Raw genomic sequence first — 14,671 nt, forward strand, 5'->3', positions numbered from 1 at the left:
TGTGTTTATATTGCTATCCTTGCTCCTTGATCCAGCATTTAAACTGAGCATTCCTATCTAAAAAAAAAAACAAAAAAAAAAACCAAAAAAAACCAGCAAAATGTCTGTCCACCTAATGTGTCCATCAGCTCAGTCCTCCCTTTCCACCAGTGTGAGCCAGAAGAATCCCCAGGAAAATCCATACAGTCTCCCTGGTCGGTGGCTTTCGAAAGTCAGATCTTTTTTGTGTCATTTTATTCCTCTTTATTAGGGATATGATTTCTCATTGTTTGCTTCAGACATATTAAAATCCTCACTTACCTAAGCAGCTGCGCCTACTTATACATGCATCTGCCAGACACTCCTTGTGTAGGAAGGGATGGGATGTCTGCAGAAATATTTACACTTGAGCTCTGGTTGCTTCTATATTTTACCTAGTAGCTTGCTCCAAGACCACTTTTCTAGAGACCAGTCTATCATCAGAATATCTCATGTTCTTAATTTGTTTTATTTAGGACTGTTATCAACATTGAAACAGAAAAAAAATTATGAGAAAAGTCTAACCACAGTTCCTCCTCACACACACAGCCAATCCTCATACCACAGAAAGCCATAAGATTGGTTAAAGATTATTTAGCTTCATAAATCTCTACTGACAAGTCCCAAGTGCTTTTTATTCAGCCTGGGTTTGAGCTGATAGCTACTTCTGCATGAGACCAAAGAAGATTTTAGTCTTGACAGGTCATAAAGGCTCTGAAGGAAAGGGTAGATCTGTGACACATGAGCCACTGACAGAAATGGCTACTGAATTTATAGGCGAGATGGTGAGGAGTTAGGGCAAAAGGGGTAAGTGAGGCTAAGCAGATCCGGACCTCAGAGTTGAAATGGGCCAGGAAGATCTTTCCAGGGCAGGCAGGAGGAACAGCAAGGGAATTATGAGGCAAATTAGGAAAACACAGTGTCATGGAGACCAAACTTCTAATCCACGAAAAATGGCAGTCAAAATAGCAGGTTCACCCGAAAAAAAATCTGCACATCAATTCAATTATGTTTCTATCAAATATTTTGGCATAAAAATTTCTTGGTGCACTTCTACTTCCACTTCAGCAATTATTTCTGTATTGAGACCATTTTCTCCTTTTCACACAACAGTACAGTTTCTAATGTTCTCCATCACCACAAGGGGCCTACCTGGAACTGAGCTCATCACATAAGACTATATTGATGTGACTGTTTACAGCCCGACCAGGGAAGCCACGGCTGTAACACTTTTTAAAAATTTTATTTTATTTATATTATTTAATTCTGAGCTTTAAAACACAGTTGAGGAAACCTCTAAAAAGTGCTGAGGATGGGTAGTGGTCAGCAGTGTACAGAAACTGTGATCTACTACAAGCTGTATTGTTAAACAAGCAAACATTAGACATATATTATTAAAATTCATCTTTAATAGCATTTAAAAATAGCTATTGCAAACTTTATTTGAAGAAAAATAAACAAATTACAGTCTTCCAAAGTCCTTTGAAACAGGCTAGCTCCTTAACATTTGCTTTATTACTTTAAAAGACAAGCTATTTGCACAGTCGACATGTTAGTTCACCTCTGTTTGCTCAGAACAGCTCATAAAAGCATTCTTTTTCTATGATTTCTGATTTGATGAAAAGTGGAAATGTGAATGATGATCCTAATTTAAATCAAATTGGGTATCAAATTGGGTATCTGACTATGTCTCATGGCAATCAAGAATTGTAATCCAAATTGTTTAAGGCCTGATATGGAAAAAGAAGAGACGTGCCAGTCAGTAGAACATTATACCTGCTTATACTTCCACTGAGCCACTATATTTTTATTTTCTTCTTTGTATTTAGTATCCCATACAACCTAACAAAACTAAAAACCACAACAAAACAACCCAGGTCATAATATAACATTATAAGATATAAGAATGCTGATGAAGTTTTTGGGTAGCTACTAAGAAATACAATAATTATTTAAATTTAAAGGTACAACCTAAACTGGAGTACTGGTGACTCAAATGCAGCACATAAGGAATTCATGCTCATACCTATCTGAAAACAAGCTATCTATAGGAAAAAACAGTCATTAGATTAATCTAATACAGCACACTATCAGCCTTTATTGCCTAGAATAGCAAAAGAACAATGGTATTTCCATTTGGCACAAAAATACATTAAAATTAATAGGAAATAATATGTAAGTGAAATATTTTGACATGGGGAAAACATCTACTGTTATATTTGATGGATCAGTTAAGCATCTAATTTCAAAATCTTCAGATCACATAGAGTTGGTTCACTGCAAAAGGATTTATGGTAGAAGAAGAAATTTTATAACAAAATTATTATTAGTCATTAGAATTACTATTGAATCCTCTTTCTTAGCATTTCAGACATAAAAATTATGCCACAAGGTACTAGTTGTGTTCCTAATATATTTTTTCCTAAAAACAGATGTTTCCACACTGCAGAACACTATAATGGCTATGTACTATGCACATGCTTGATGAACTGGAGCATGTGGGATGGAAGCTAACCGGGAATACCTCCTTGTGTTTGATAAGAGTTGTGCCAGGGGAGGTCTAGATTGGGTATTAGGAAAAAATTCTTCGCTGTTAAGCATCAGAACAGGCTTCCAATGGGAGCAGCAGTGTCACCATCCCTGGGGACATTTAGAAAGAGTGTAGATGTGGCACTTGGAGACACAGTTTAGTCACGGACTCAGCAAAGGGTCACGGACTCGGCAAAGCTGGCTTAATGGTGGGACCAAATGATTTTAAAGGTCTTTTCCAACATAAACAGTTCTATGGTGGTGCCATGCTGGGAACCAAACCAGCCATGGAGCTGGCCTGGCATGCAGATTCTGATGTGCTCTAAACCTGTTAAGCAGCACTCATTCTGTACAACTCTTCTGTACAACAGCATTTAGCATAGGTCTCTAAATGACACTTACATTGAAATCTGCAAAGAAACCCTCAGCTAAGATCATGGATGACAGGAGAAGCAGAATTTGGGGGGAACACCTTGCAAATACATTACAGTTTTGTTTTAGACTCAATCCTAAGTAAGTATCTCTTACTGATTCAATAGCATATTAAGGACCCCAGACAGACCACGTCCATCGACACCCTGTGGCTGTAAAGGGCATGGGAAGTACCAGAGTACATTCAGATTTCAATGAACAGCAGAAATGTTCAGACAATACAAACCATCACAAAATACCTTTTCATGACTGTTTTTAGTATCACTCCTTAAAGCTCCTTGTAGACCTTATTGCTAAAGAGTTCCAAAAGAATTTTTGCTACAAGGTTTCCTATTAACTTCAGTGGGAGCATGCCCCCCCCAACATCCAAAAGGGATGTTGTAGAGCAATGGGGATAATAGATATGCTGAGCATTTGTGTAAAGGTTCCTAGACAACAGTGAGGAAAACAAAACAAAAAAATCACTATTCCAAATAATATTCCATTTGTGCTGTTCCATTCACTGCCAACACAGTACAAATTTTATCCTCTGCAATTTATTCAAAGCACCAGCCACTACTGCAAAGCGACTGAAGGCACTGATGTAGGAATGTTAAAGGCCACCTGGTGTAAACATTTGTTTGAAGTCATACAAAGTACACTGTTCCTTTAAAATAGCTTGATACAGATGCAGATTTGGATTATTGCAGCTCGCAATAATATGCCTGCTGTATAGAATAAAGTAAAATAAAAGAGGATGTTTATTCACTGACTCCAACAATTTCCCTGACATGGTGCATTATGACTGATGATTCTTAATATAGTGTGCAAGACAGCCAAAAGTCATTTAAGAACATGTGTTGTTTGTCTCAAAAACAAATGTAAGAGAATACTAGTAAAAGCTGCACTGTCCAAAACTCAACTCAGTTTAAATCCGTTTTTCTTGGAGGATTTTCAGGAAGATCGGACTGCATGCAAAGCAGAACTGATTTATTCCTACTATCTACTGCACAAGAGCAATTTATCTCTGGTACATCTTGTCTAGAAAATAAGCCCCTTTATCCTATCATTAATCAGGTACCAATGTCCCTATTACAAGTTCTGCATATAGTAAAACCTGGAAGTATGTGAGCTTTGGGTTTTTGAAATTATATTGGGGGGAGGCAAATGACATATCAAGTCTGCTGTTTTCAAAGACAAGAGCAGACCAACTTTCATAGGTCACAAGAAAATCAAACCCACAGCAAAACGCATCCCAGTTTAGACGAGGTTTTTTTTCCAGATCTTCCACTTGGCACAGTTTGATTTATGCTCCCATAAATGAATAAAGGATTTGAGATGCAGAGATGTGTTGAAGTCTGTATCTTCGTTTCCCTCAGCTTTGGACCCACGTAACCAAGTGAATGGCTTACAGAGGGTGAGATCCTGCATGTTACTAACTAAGCAGTGTGTTTGGCTTCAATAAATACATTACTTCATGTGGGTCAGAGCAGCACACACACTCTGCTCAGGCACTAATTAACTACTCAGAAGGCTAAATCCAAAACACACCCAGGACAAGTGAAAAGCATGAATGACCATGAAGAACCAGGCCTAAGCTCTGCCTGAGGAACAGGACAGAACCCCAAATTTGTGGAAAAACATTGTAAATTCCAAAACCAGGTGAAGTTAAACAAATAACTCCATCTAAACTAGTTCTGCAGTTAAAACCTATACATCGGTATTAGAAGGCACCCCCAGTTCAGGAAGTTCAGGCCTCTTCCCATGCTATTATGCAAAATTTCCTTTGTGAACAACATTATAGATGTGCATAAATAGAAAAATATACATTTTAAGCAATAGCAAAAATTGAATAAGAATTAGAAATTGCTCAAGGAAAGTGACTCCCATATTATTACATGTGCACAAAAACACACTCCGTCTCAAAAAGGTATGAAAGAAAGGGAATCAATAGAAATTATGATTTCCATCTCTCTTAGTCAGCATGAGAGCTATTAACTTCATTTTAGTAACTATGAGTGTAACAGCTTGGCTGCCTTATCAAAAAGAAGTAAGCATTAGATATTACAGATAGTGCGCAAGAAGCACAGATTGGCTGCCAGACAAGGAAGGCATTCATACACTCACCCAGGAGCAATGAGCTCCTAAACTCACAAATTTCCACACTCACTGAGATCTGTATTTCTCCCCATGTGCAAAAAGCAGGTTTGGGTGTAAAAGTGCCTGCGACTTTTCACCCTTCCCCTCCTCCATTCCACTTCAGCAGAACACTTGAGCATAAACGGACGTGGTTAAAGTTAAGTAAGCATGTGAATTGTTTGGCTGGACTGAATGCCTATGCAGCCCATGCCTCCTAAAAGTCTCTCCCACCACCAGATAAAGGGCACAGATGGCATCCAGGGCCACCAACTCATGTGGCACTGAGAGCAGTAAACAACTATTTGGGGTTATGCCACCTGCACTGTTGATGAGATGACACTGAAAGCACAAGACATAAATGATGCCCCAGAGTGACATTTCTAGAGACATCGAAAAAACAGAACAGGTTCAAAGCAAACTTCCTTCATCTGGCCATAAATATATGCCAGCTGACACCAGCATTCTCACATGGAAAGAGAATTGCATTTTTTTCTGAATAACCCTGGAAAAATGAAGTCTGAAAATCAGACTTTATCTCTGATCATTTACAGTAAAAAGCCTTTCAAAGTAAAATGCATGAAAACATCCTGAGGCCTTATTTTCAAGCATGATTAGCTTATGAATTGACAAAAAAAAAAATCTGTCTATCTTCTCTATTATGGTTAAAAAAAAGAAGAAGACAGACAAGTTTCTGGAGCATTCAGCAGTTTGTAAATGCAGTACTTTTTTGGCTCTTGGATCTGCTCTGAAGCCAGCTCCTTTTTTTTTTTTTTTTTCATATTATTGCATATGAGAGCACACAGAGAAATTCAGTATTAATGTTAAGTGTCACATCTTCAGAAAAGAACAAAGTGAGCTCTGGTACCAAGCTTATCAACACCCTAATGGAGATGCAGATAGTATTTTGGAAAAGTGTGATAAAATAACATGCATCCCTAAAAAAACAAGCACAGTTGGAAGCTGGGGTATAACCAAAGTGGGAATATGGAGCTAAGTTTACTTTTTATCACACTGCTTTCTCAGTAACTCTGTGCTTCTTCAGAAAATAAATTCAGTATGAAACTAACACTTGGAAAGCTTTTCCAGCAGACACTTGTAGAAGTTTTCTGGCACAGCCAGAAATTTACCATATGGGCCAGCCCAGTTCTCCCTGAACACAGCAGGAGTTTGGTCATGGTAATCACTAAAGACGGGCTGGTATCTGAACATAAAATTTTCTTTGGATAATTTATGGAAACCTTAGATGTGAAACATAATCTGTTTCCTTTTACAGCATCCAACTGCACAGCAAGTTTACATGAAGGACAAAGAGCACACAGAACAAGGAGGCCAATGAAGAGTGCTGAAGCAAGGCTGCAGAACCATCTCGTTGGCAAAGGTTGCAGTCACTTTCACAGAAGTCACAAGATGTTATACTTTGCATTACTTCTGAATTATAGCTTCTCACTGCTCTTCTCCCTGTTCAGAAAGGTTATTTAACATTAGTTAATGAACTTCTGAAAATTAACCAAGAACCTAGCTTCAAAAATAAATCATTTTTAATGGACGCACTAATCTCTGATGTAGACCTCATCATACACTGCAGAACACTTCCCAGAGTTGGTATTTAAGCCCCGTCATTACTCATTTTACTTCACCCAGAACACCTCAATGTATTCAGGCCAATGCCTGGTGAAAGGCACACTTTCATAGACTCAATCTCAACTGTTAGACACAACCTGCTCCACAAACCTTGGACATACGTTTTGAAAGGTATTTTGCCCCTACCTACATGACAAAGGAACTCAGATGCTTTACCTGGCAGGTTGTTGGTTATAACATTTAAGAGCAAGGTCGTAAATGAAATTAAAGAAATTATGGCACTGATTACATCATATAAATGTTGGTCCTTAATATCAGATGTTGCCATATTATGTGAGCTTCTCTGAGATGTTTACAGCTCTGACTGAATTTTCTCACAGTTTCCTGACGTAAACATCTTGTTTTTCCACATTCCTTTCTGATGATAGCCAACTGATGGACTTCTAGCCTGGCCAGTGGGATGGAGAGGTGGTAGCCTTGTTCTCCAATCGCTGGTCATTCTTCAAAACCTATAAAGTGGTCTTTGTAAACAATGAAGGTCTTTCCTTCTTCAGCCTTCATTTTGTGTAGAGTCAAATCTGTGAGTATTTACTTTTGTCCACTAGTGACACAATTAGTTTGCTAACTGAGAATTTATGGACTAAATTTATTTAAATAATGAAAATATTTACATATGTGCATTTACCTGTGACTTTACAACAAGCATATTTATTAGCCTCTCTAATGGCATTCTTATAAAATATTAGGTCCGTAGGTCCTATCCTGACCTGATATCAGTCCATTCCTATAAAAGGTTATGCTCTTCCCCAGGAACTGGAAATTCATTTCAGCCATAAATCTATGGCCAAAGTCTTAACGTGTTTCTCTCAAATAAAAACTTGCTGTAATTTTTTAAACCACTAGCCCTTAAAACATGCTCAAACATGCTCTTAATTAATGGACAACGTACTTAAAACCAATAATTTCCTATTTTACTTTAAAGTTCTGTGAATGAACAAGAGTTTCAGCCTATATAGAATAAATGTGATCTTCATCTAGCTGAAGTAGCACACATCATGGTTGATTGTCTTTTGTATTGTGCTAAAAAAGCATTAAAAAATTGCCGATACCACTTTTTTGTGCCTTATTTCAAACCAAGCCCAAATCCTTAATAATGTACCAGGTGGGTCATGTAACCTAGTATATTCTCCAGCAGCCTGTAATATTTTCTTTCTTTTAATTTTGCCAAAGAGCTTTGTACATTGTTGCCTAAACACACTCCACACAACACATACTACATAATACATGTAATACATTCATACACAGAAACAAACAAACAAAAAGCCCCCAAAACCACAAACAAACAAGCAAACCAACCCAAATCCACCTCTCCCTCCAAAAACACCCTTTGAAATTGCTTTTCCAATGTACACCTATTTTTAGGTAATAACAGAAGTCAAAACATTGACATTTTCTCCCATGAAGGACTCTTAGCTTAAGTAAGAAACAGATGGCAAAGCTACTTGAGAGGTAACTATTAACTTGGTAAGTGAATCACAGTGAAGCTCTTGCTTAATATTGATAGTTTTGGGAAGATATTGGGCCGGACAATTTGCAACAGTTGAGGAACCAACCCATTAGGACAATAGATATGTGAAAACACTATCACTCGTTAGCAAATCAGGCATGCTAATGTCCAAAAAGACTATAGTTCAATGCAGCTTTTTCTCCACTACAATTTCCCCTATTCCTACAAGAAGAAACTTTCTTTTAAACTTCTGAATAATTAAGTACCATTTGAAATGACTGACACTTACTAGGTTCATAGTAATCCACTACAGTCACTGAAGCATCTTGGATATTTGCCACCTTGAAGTCTCTCACAGCCGGAATATCCACACAAACCCGTGTTTCATTTAGCTAGAAAAACAGAAGAGAAACATCCTGAGAACCCTGGGGATGGTGGCTTCATGGAAGAGGTGAGCACTTTTAGCTCAGTGGTAGTCCATTTCTAAAAGCTTAAGAGTCAGGATGCATATAAAGATGCTTATCTCATTTACAGTCATTTTGGTCAAAATATAGACTTCTTGAAACATCAGCCTTCTTATGTGTGATTTTTAGGAGACCTTATTTAGAAATTACAAATACAATTGAGTTGCACCTATCCAATCAGCCTCACTAAAAACCAGAAGAACTATTAATTCCATGTAAATAGCAGATGTTGATTTCCCCAAAGAATACAATCATAATGTCCTTCCAAATTTAAGCCTAACAATGTCAGAGTCAAGATTAACATCACCACAAACACATTTCTTTGTTATTTCCAACTTACAGAGTCTAAGTACAGGTTGACTTTTCCGTTGTCTTTTTCTATCTTCTTAACTGTATTGTCTAATGGAACAAAATCTGGTGACACAGAGAAACCACTGAGTAAGCCAACCTCCATGAGGACCATACCACTACTGGGAGCCGTGCCAGAACCAAAGTACCTTTTCAAAACACAGAGACAAAGAAACTTTTAGTAGAAATACAGTAGCCCACTCTCCAAAGAAAACATTTGATCTTTAAGTCCCAACTAATGAAGTAATAATGCTTAAGAATACTTAGGAAACAAATGGAACAAAATACTGACAAGAAAATTTCTAATGATAAAGAGCTAATAAGTAATTTCTCAATTATTTTTCCTGCTAATTTTAGCCACATATGCAAAAGCTGAATTAGCACTGAGAAAACTGCAATACAAAAATCATGTGAGAGACTACATCGACACCACGAGGAATTTTCAATCATCATCTATTAGTATCAGTTTATATTACAAATATGCAGAAATTATTGCAATCAAGCATATTTCAAAAGAGGCAATTAAGAAACTACTGTAGGAATTCTCGTACTGAAATGCATGTATTTCCTCTTATGGATTAATTATTTCACTTTTATTCATTCTGGAGGCCAAGATACAGGTGTATACACCAAAGAAGTCTCCCAAACCTTTTCATATTTCCTTCACAGAGACTGATGGCTCCATTATCAAAGTCATCACCAAATTATTTCTTTAAGTTTCAGTTTTAGAATGCATAGCCATTTTATTAATCAACATTTGGAAAAAGATTTAATGAGTCCCTTCTTTTTTCCTAAATAATGTTTATTATATCTTCTTCCAATGTGAAAACCAGATGCTAGAGTAAAAGTTTGCTGTTTTGGGCAAGCCTTGCACATTATGGTGCATAACAGACGTATAAAAATATATTTGTGGTGCTCTATGCTACAAGTATCACCTGTGAAAGACTCTACTGCTTTAAATAAAGCAGGGAGCAGACGAGTTTCCCCAGCCTTAGCATGTAAGGTAAATGATTATTGTTCCACTAGAATAGAAGTGTCTCCGATCCTCATTTCGAAAGCCTGGCAGTATTGAAAGTAATTAAACTATTTCTTTGTAGAGCTGGGTAGTTAAAAAAATAAAAGAGAAGAATTGCTTTCAAAGCAATGCTGTTAAGCCTGGCTGATTCAAGGCAGATACAACTTTGAAAGAAATACAGCACAACCGCTGACTTCAGTTGGCTCACAAGATTAGAAACAAACGAAACCATCTGTTCGATGATGTGCTGTGCCAAAGTAGCTGCTATTGAAAACAAATAACTGAATTGGAACTGGATGTAATTATTTCTGCATAATTACCAGTAAAAGGAGAGTAAAATACCCAAGCTGTCTAGCCAGCCTGGGGTGCTACTAAAACACAACTATCTGGGTACTGTCAAGGAGTGAATTAGCTATATCCCTAGAATTTATGAGGATCTGGCTCCCAAAAAAGGAAGAGAGGCAGCCTTGGCGGTAGGTTGTGGTACCATCTTTTCAACTCCATGGTCTCTTAAAAAACGGAAAAAAAAAAAAAAAAATCATCATGCATGACCAGTAAGAGAAAGACAGACTTGAAACCTGTATCTGAAGAAAACTGATAATATTTTCAGTTGAACTTTGTATTTCAGCTCTTCAGCAATATGAGATCAGGGTGAGACCCTCTTAGAGATAATACAAAAGAGAAAACAAAACCAAGCTAGTGTAGGCAGAAAGCAGAAATGAGAAAGTAAATAGAACCATCAGTGATCAGTTTCCCATGTCTGGAAAAGGTATGTGGACAAGAAGATGTATAAAAAACTAGCAGTCCTGGGTATTTGCCTCCCAGTGAGTTAGCTCCTCTAACCAACATCCACTTCAATTTGAATGAGATATAATCTGCTTTAGTGTCATAAATAATACCCAATTAAGATGACCATAGCCAACTACTATCAAGTTGGCTGAGAGAAGGTGGATTTTCTCCATATTAAAGAAAAGAAAAAAATTGTGAAGTTGAAGCCTTCAGTACCTAACTATCCATATCCACAGCTAGATGCATACCTAGAGCTAGACTATACATACCCGCTCATTGAGATTTCAGCAATCTTTCTGTATTGGTTTCTCTACTAGAAGGTCACATCATGTTATAAGATCATAAGTAGGCCAACTTTAATTTAGGAATATAGGTAAGGCCTACATTATATATAATTTATAGGGAAAAGAAGAGGAAGATGACTAGTCTATCAAGCTCAGCAATCAGAGATGAAGGTGTAGCTTCAGAAATTTAAACAGATTTACTCAAAGTACCGGTCCACTTTCCACAATGAGAGTTGATGGAACTGATATTGGAACTAACTAAATATTCCGATAGTCTCTTGACGCTGCTTTTCAATGTCACTAGATTTCCCCCTATTCTTTGAACACTCTGCAATTACAGCATCACAACCCTAGAGGCTTCCCAGAGAGATGGAGCACTTCTCCATATTTTAAGTGAAAGGTCTCAGCTAGAGAGTCAGATTGCCCAGAAAACACTTACCCCAGAAAAGACTTACCCCAAACCCAGCATGTAAGCCCTTTACATGTCAGGAGTTTGTGCTAGACTTTAGAATGTTGTTAACACTTCATAGAGGAGTTTAAAAGAGAACAAGCCCCTTCTGTTTCAAGAGTTCTCATGTACTCTAGCATCTCTGCCCACCATCTGTGTCACTGAACTGGATGCTAGAAACATAAGAGCTCTGGCTTTATGCCTGCTGGCTATTTCCCAGATTGAATCAATCCTCTGTACTGAAATCATACTCTCTACAGCTGATTATTTGTATGATGGTGTCACCTAGAGGCTCCATCTCCAGTCACAGCTCCCTTGTGGTAGGCAGAGCGTAAGAATAGTTCTAGGCATACGGTGTACAAAGTTTAAATAAACAGCAAAAAGAGAGTGTGGATGAAAGGCATGTAAGAGTAATCACAGTGGATCAGGTGCTTCTTTGCAAATCTTGCATTTACAAGGAATGTAACAAGATGTTACATATATAATACGTATAATGTCACAAGGAGAAAACAGAGGAAGTATTCACAAACAGATGCAATCCTCAAATACAACAAATGACGTAATCTCAACAACATTCTTGTGGATAATAAATGATAAAAGACTAATATATATATATATATATAGCGAGAGGGAGATAAAATGTCCTATTGGGTTTTGTATGAAATACACAGTGGTCTTTAACTACAACAGGAAATGCATACGGAAGAAAATGAACACCTTCAAATATACCTTTAAAATATGTGCATGAACACTTCCACAGCAAGCAACCAAAGCAGACAAAAAAATAACTTGATTAACTAGGAATAGGCAATTCAATATCACCTATTCTCATATGATGCAAATTCTATCCAGGTAACACCAGGTGGCTGTTCTGTGGTCCCTGAGATGATACTTGAGCAGTCTTAGCTCAGTTCTAAGTAGCTGATTACTGAACAAGAAACATCACCCCAGATGCACACATTCTCCCATATCCTCCTGCCCCCTCCTGCTTATTCAGCAAAAAGAACAGAACTAACCTGGGTGGAAAACTTAGCACCTCTTTCAAATCTGTAATAATGTATTGTATTGTACTCTATTACCAAGTTCGTAAGAACTGGTGAGTTAAAGACCACCAAAAAATTGCACAATAAGGCAATGTGAATTTATCATTATGTAAATATGGATTTTGACTCCTGCCAAAATTGTTCTGAATGAAGTTAATTATAGAGACGAACAAAGAATGATTACTTCATGGTGCTTTCAGCACCTCAGACTTCCTTCTCTCTTTGCAACAAAAAAGTATCTACTTCTGTATCAAAAGCAAAGAATTCTTTTCATTAAAGGTAATAGGCCCTTGCCAGTTTGCTACCCAAATTAGAATCCAAAGATACTGATTCAGTTTTCAAGTTTGTCCATACTCATCCCTATAGCTCAAAAGCACTCGCACCAAAGAAACCTTTGAGTTTTTTCTTGTATTTCACACATACCTCTAACATTTAGGGTACCTCCATCTTTACACATACTAGTAAAAAAAAAAAAAAAAATCACCTGGCCAGCAATAATTTACTTACTAATTGATTCTTAGTTTAACTACTACCATTTGTGCAAAGTAATTTTTATTTTCTTCAGTTACAATTTATATCCCATACATCAGTAAATTCATACAAACAAACAGATAATTTAGTTTTATTTAAGTAATCTTAAGCTGGTATATACAAAGATATGTATGAGATGCTCCAAGTGCTTAACCTACCTTGTGCACACATTCAAAGTCAAATGGTTTTTATCATCTTTATCATCTTTTACATCAACATTCAAGTCAAAGGCTTCATGATTTTGGACAGATCTGAGCCTCTGATCAGTGAGCTTCGTGTTGTACATAACATTGAGCTGTGGATTGCAAGCAGAGACATCAGGTGACATGTAAAGCAAATCAGTGTGGTTTAAAAACTAAGTTGCTAACACCACAATGCCAGAGGAGTGCTCACATGAGAAAACACACATTTGCACAGACCTGCTAGCCTATAACTAGCTTGCCAACCTGTAATTTTGACAAGCCCCTCTCATGCCTTTAAATCTGGACTGATGATTTTCCATTTGCTACCTGAAACCATTGTAGAAGGATTGTTACTTTCCAGAAGTGCTTTTCATTTCCTTTTCTTTAGCCAAGCAAAATGTATGTTGGGGTCTTGCAAGGGGAATTATTTTAGCCACTTTCTTCTTATATTTCTACTAAGAGCCTCGCCATGCTATGTGTTCTACCTGGATGACCGAAGGAATTGTCTTTCATTTCTGATTTTTTGCTTTTGCTGCAATGTCTCTCACTTTCTGGTATAAAAAATTATGCTCCTTCTTTCAATCCCATTGCCCTGCCCAACACTGCTGAATTTAGCATGTATAAATACAGAGCCAATTCCATAGAGGCACTCAGGACAACCATGGTGCAACTGTGAAGATTTATCACATACAACTGCTCCACAGGAGAAGGCAGTACCAAGGATGAAACCAATCTAGAAAGCCTGCCAGTTGAAGGCACACATTAAGCAGTGCCTCAACAATTTGTCATCATAGAAACAAAACTGGTTTAACTTTTGCCAGAAAAAGCTAATGAATGGGAATTTACTGCCAAGGCAGGATGTTCAGAAACCACACACTGAACAGGTCAATCAGCTAGCATTTTCATGGAATAAGCTACTGATGTTATGGTCTGACTTTCTTTTCCCTATTTCTCATGACAATGAAGGAAAACTTTTTCACAACGCAGAGTTTAATTAAAGCCTTCTTCTGTATACACACTCCCTTTGGGGACAGAAGGTTATTATACAGAAACTCAGGTTAAATTAACAAAATGAGCAACTGCATTTCTTAACTTTTAAAAGGCAACTGCCAAAGCTAAAGGCAGACTTGTCCAGCCTTGTGTATAGTGCAAGCAGTTCTGGTGAGAGGCCCAAGGAGAGAAATCTAAAAGCTAGTGTTCTGCATGAGAGTGATGCTTCTAATAGTAGCTGACACTATCAACTGCACTACACTTCTAAAAATATTTAGGGCATATTTATAATCCCCTAATCAATGCCTATCCTATTTCTTCTTCGACTAGCAGCATAAATGAGCTTGACTGAGGATCAAACATCTACTATATTTTCTGTCCCTTTCTGAGTA

The 14,671-nt window shown here is 37.4% G+C and overlaps 1 protein-coding gene across 1 annotated transcript in view; it reads right to left on the reverse strand.

Annotated features, from left to right (window-relative positions):
• Positions 1 to 1,504: 1,504 nt before the first annotated feature.
• CD109 (CD109 molecule) overlaps positions 1,505 to 14,671 on the reverse strand; it is a 70,116-nt gene continuing 56,949 nt past the window's right edge. The window contains exons 30-33 of the mRNA XM_040060416.2: positions 13,266 to 13,402; positions 8,990 to 9,146; positions 8,475 to 8,577; positions 1,505 to 6,555 (exon numbers count right to left, since the gene is read on the reverse strand). Of these exons, the coding sequence (XP_039916350.1) occupies positions 6,365 to 6,555; positions 8,475 to 8,577; positions 8,990 to 9,146; positions 13,266 to 13,402 (588 nt within the window). The 3' untranslated portion in view covers positions 1,505 to 6,364. The remainder of the gene's footprint in view (positions 6,556 to 8,474; positions 8,578 to 8,989; positions 9,147 to 13,265; positions 13,403 to 14,671) is intronic.

Source organism: Hirundo rustica, chromosome 3, assembly GCF_015227805.2.
Source record: "Hirundo rustica isolate bHirRus1 chromosome 3, bHirRus1.pri.v3, whole genome shotgun sequence".
NCBI lineage: Eukaryota > Metazoa > Chordata > Aves > Passeriformes > Hirundinidae > Hirundo > Hirundo rustica.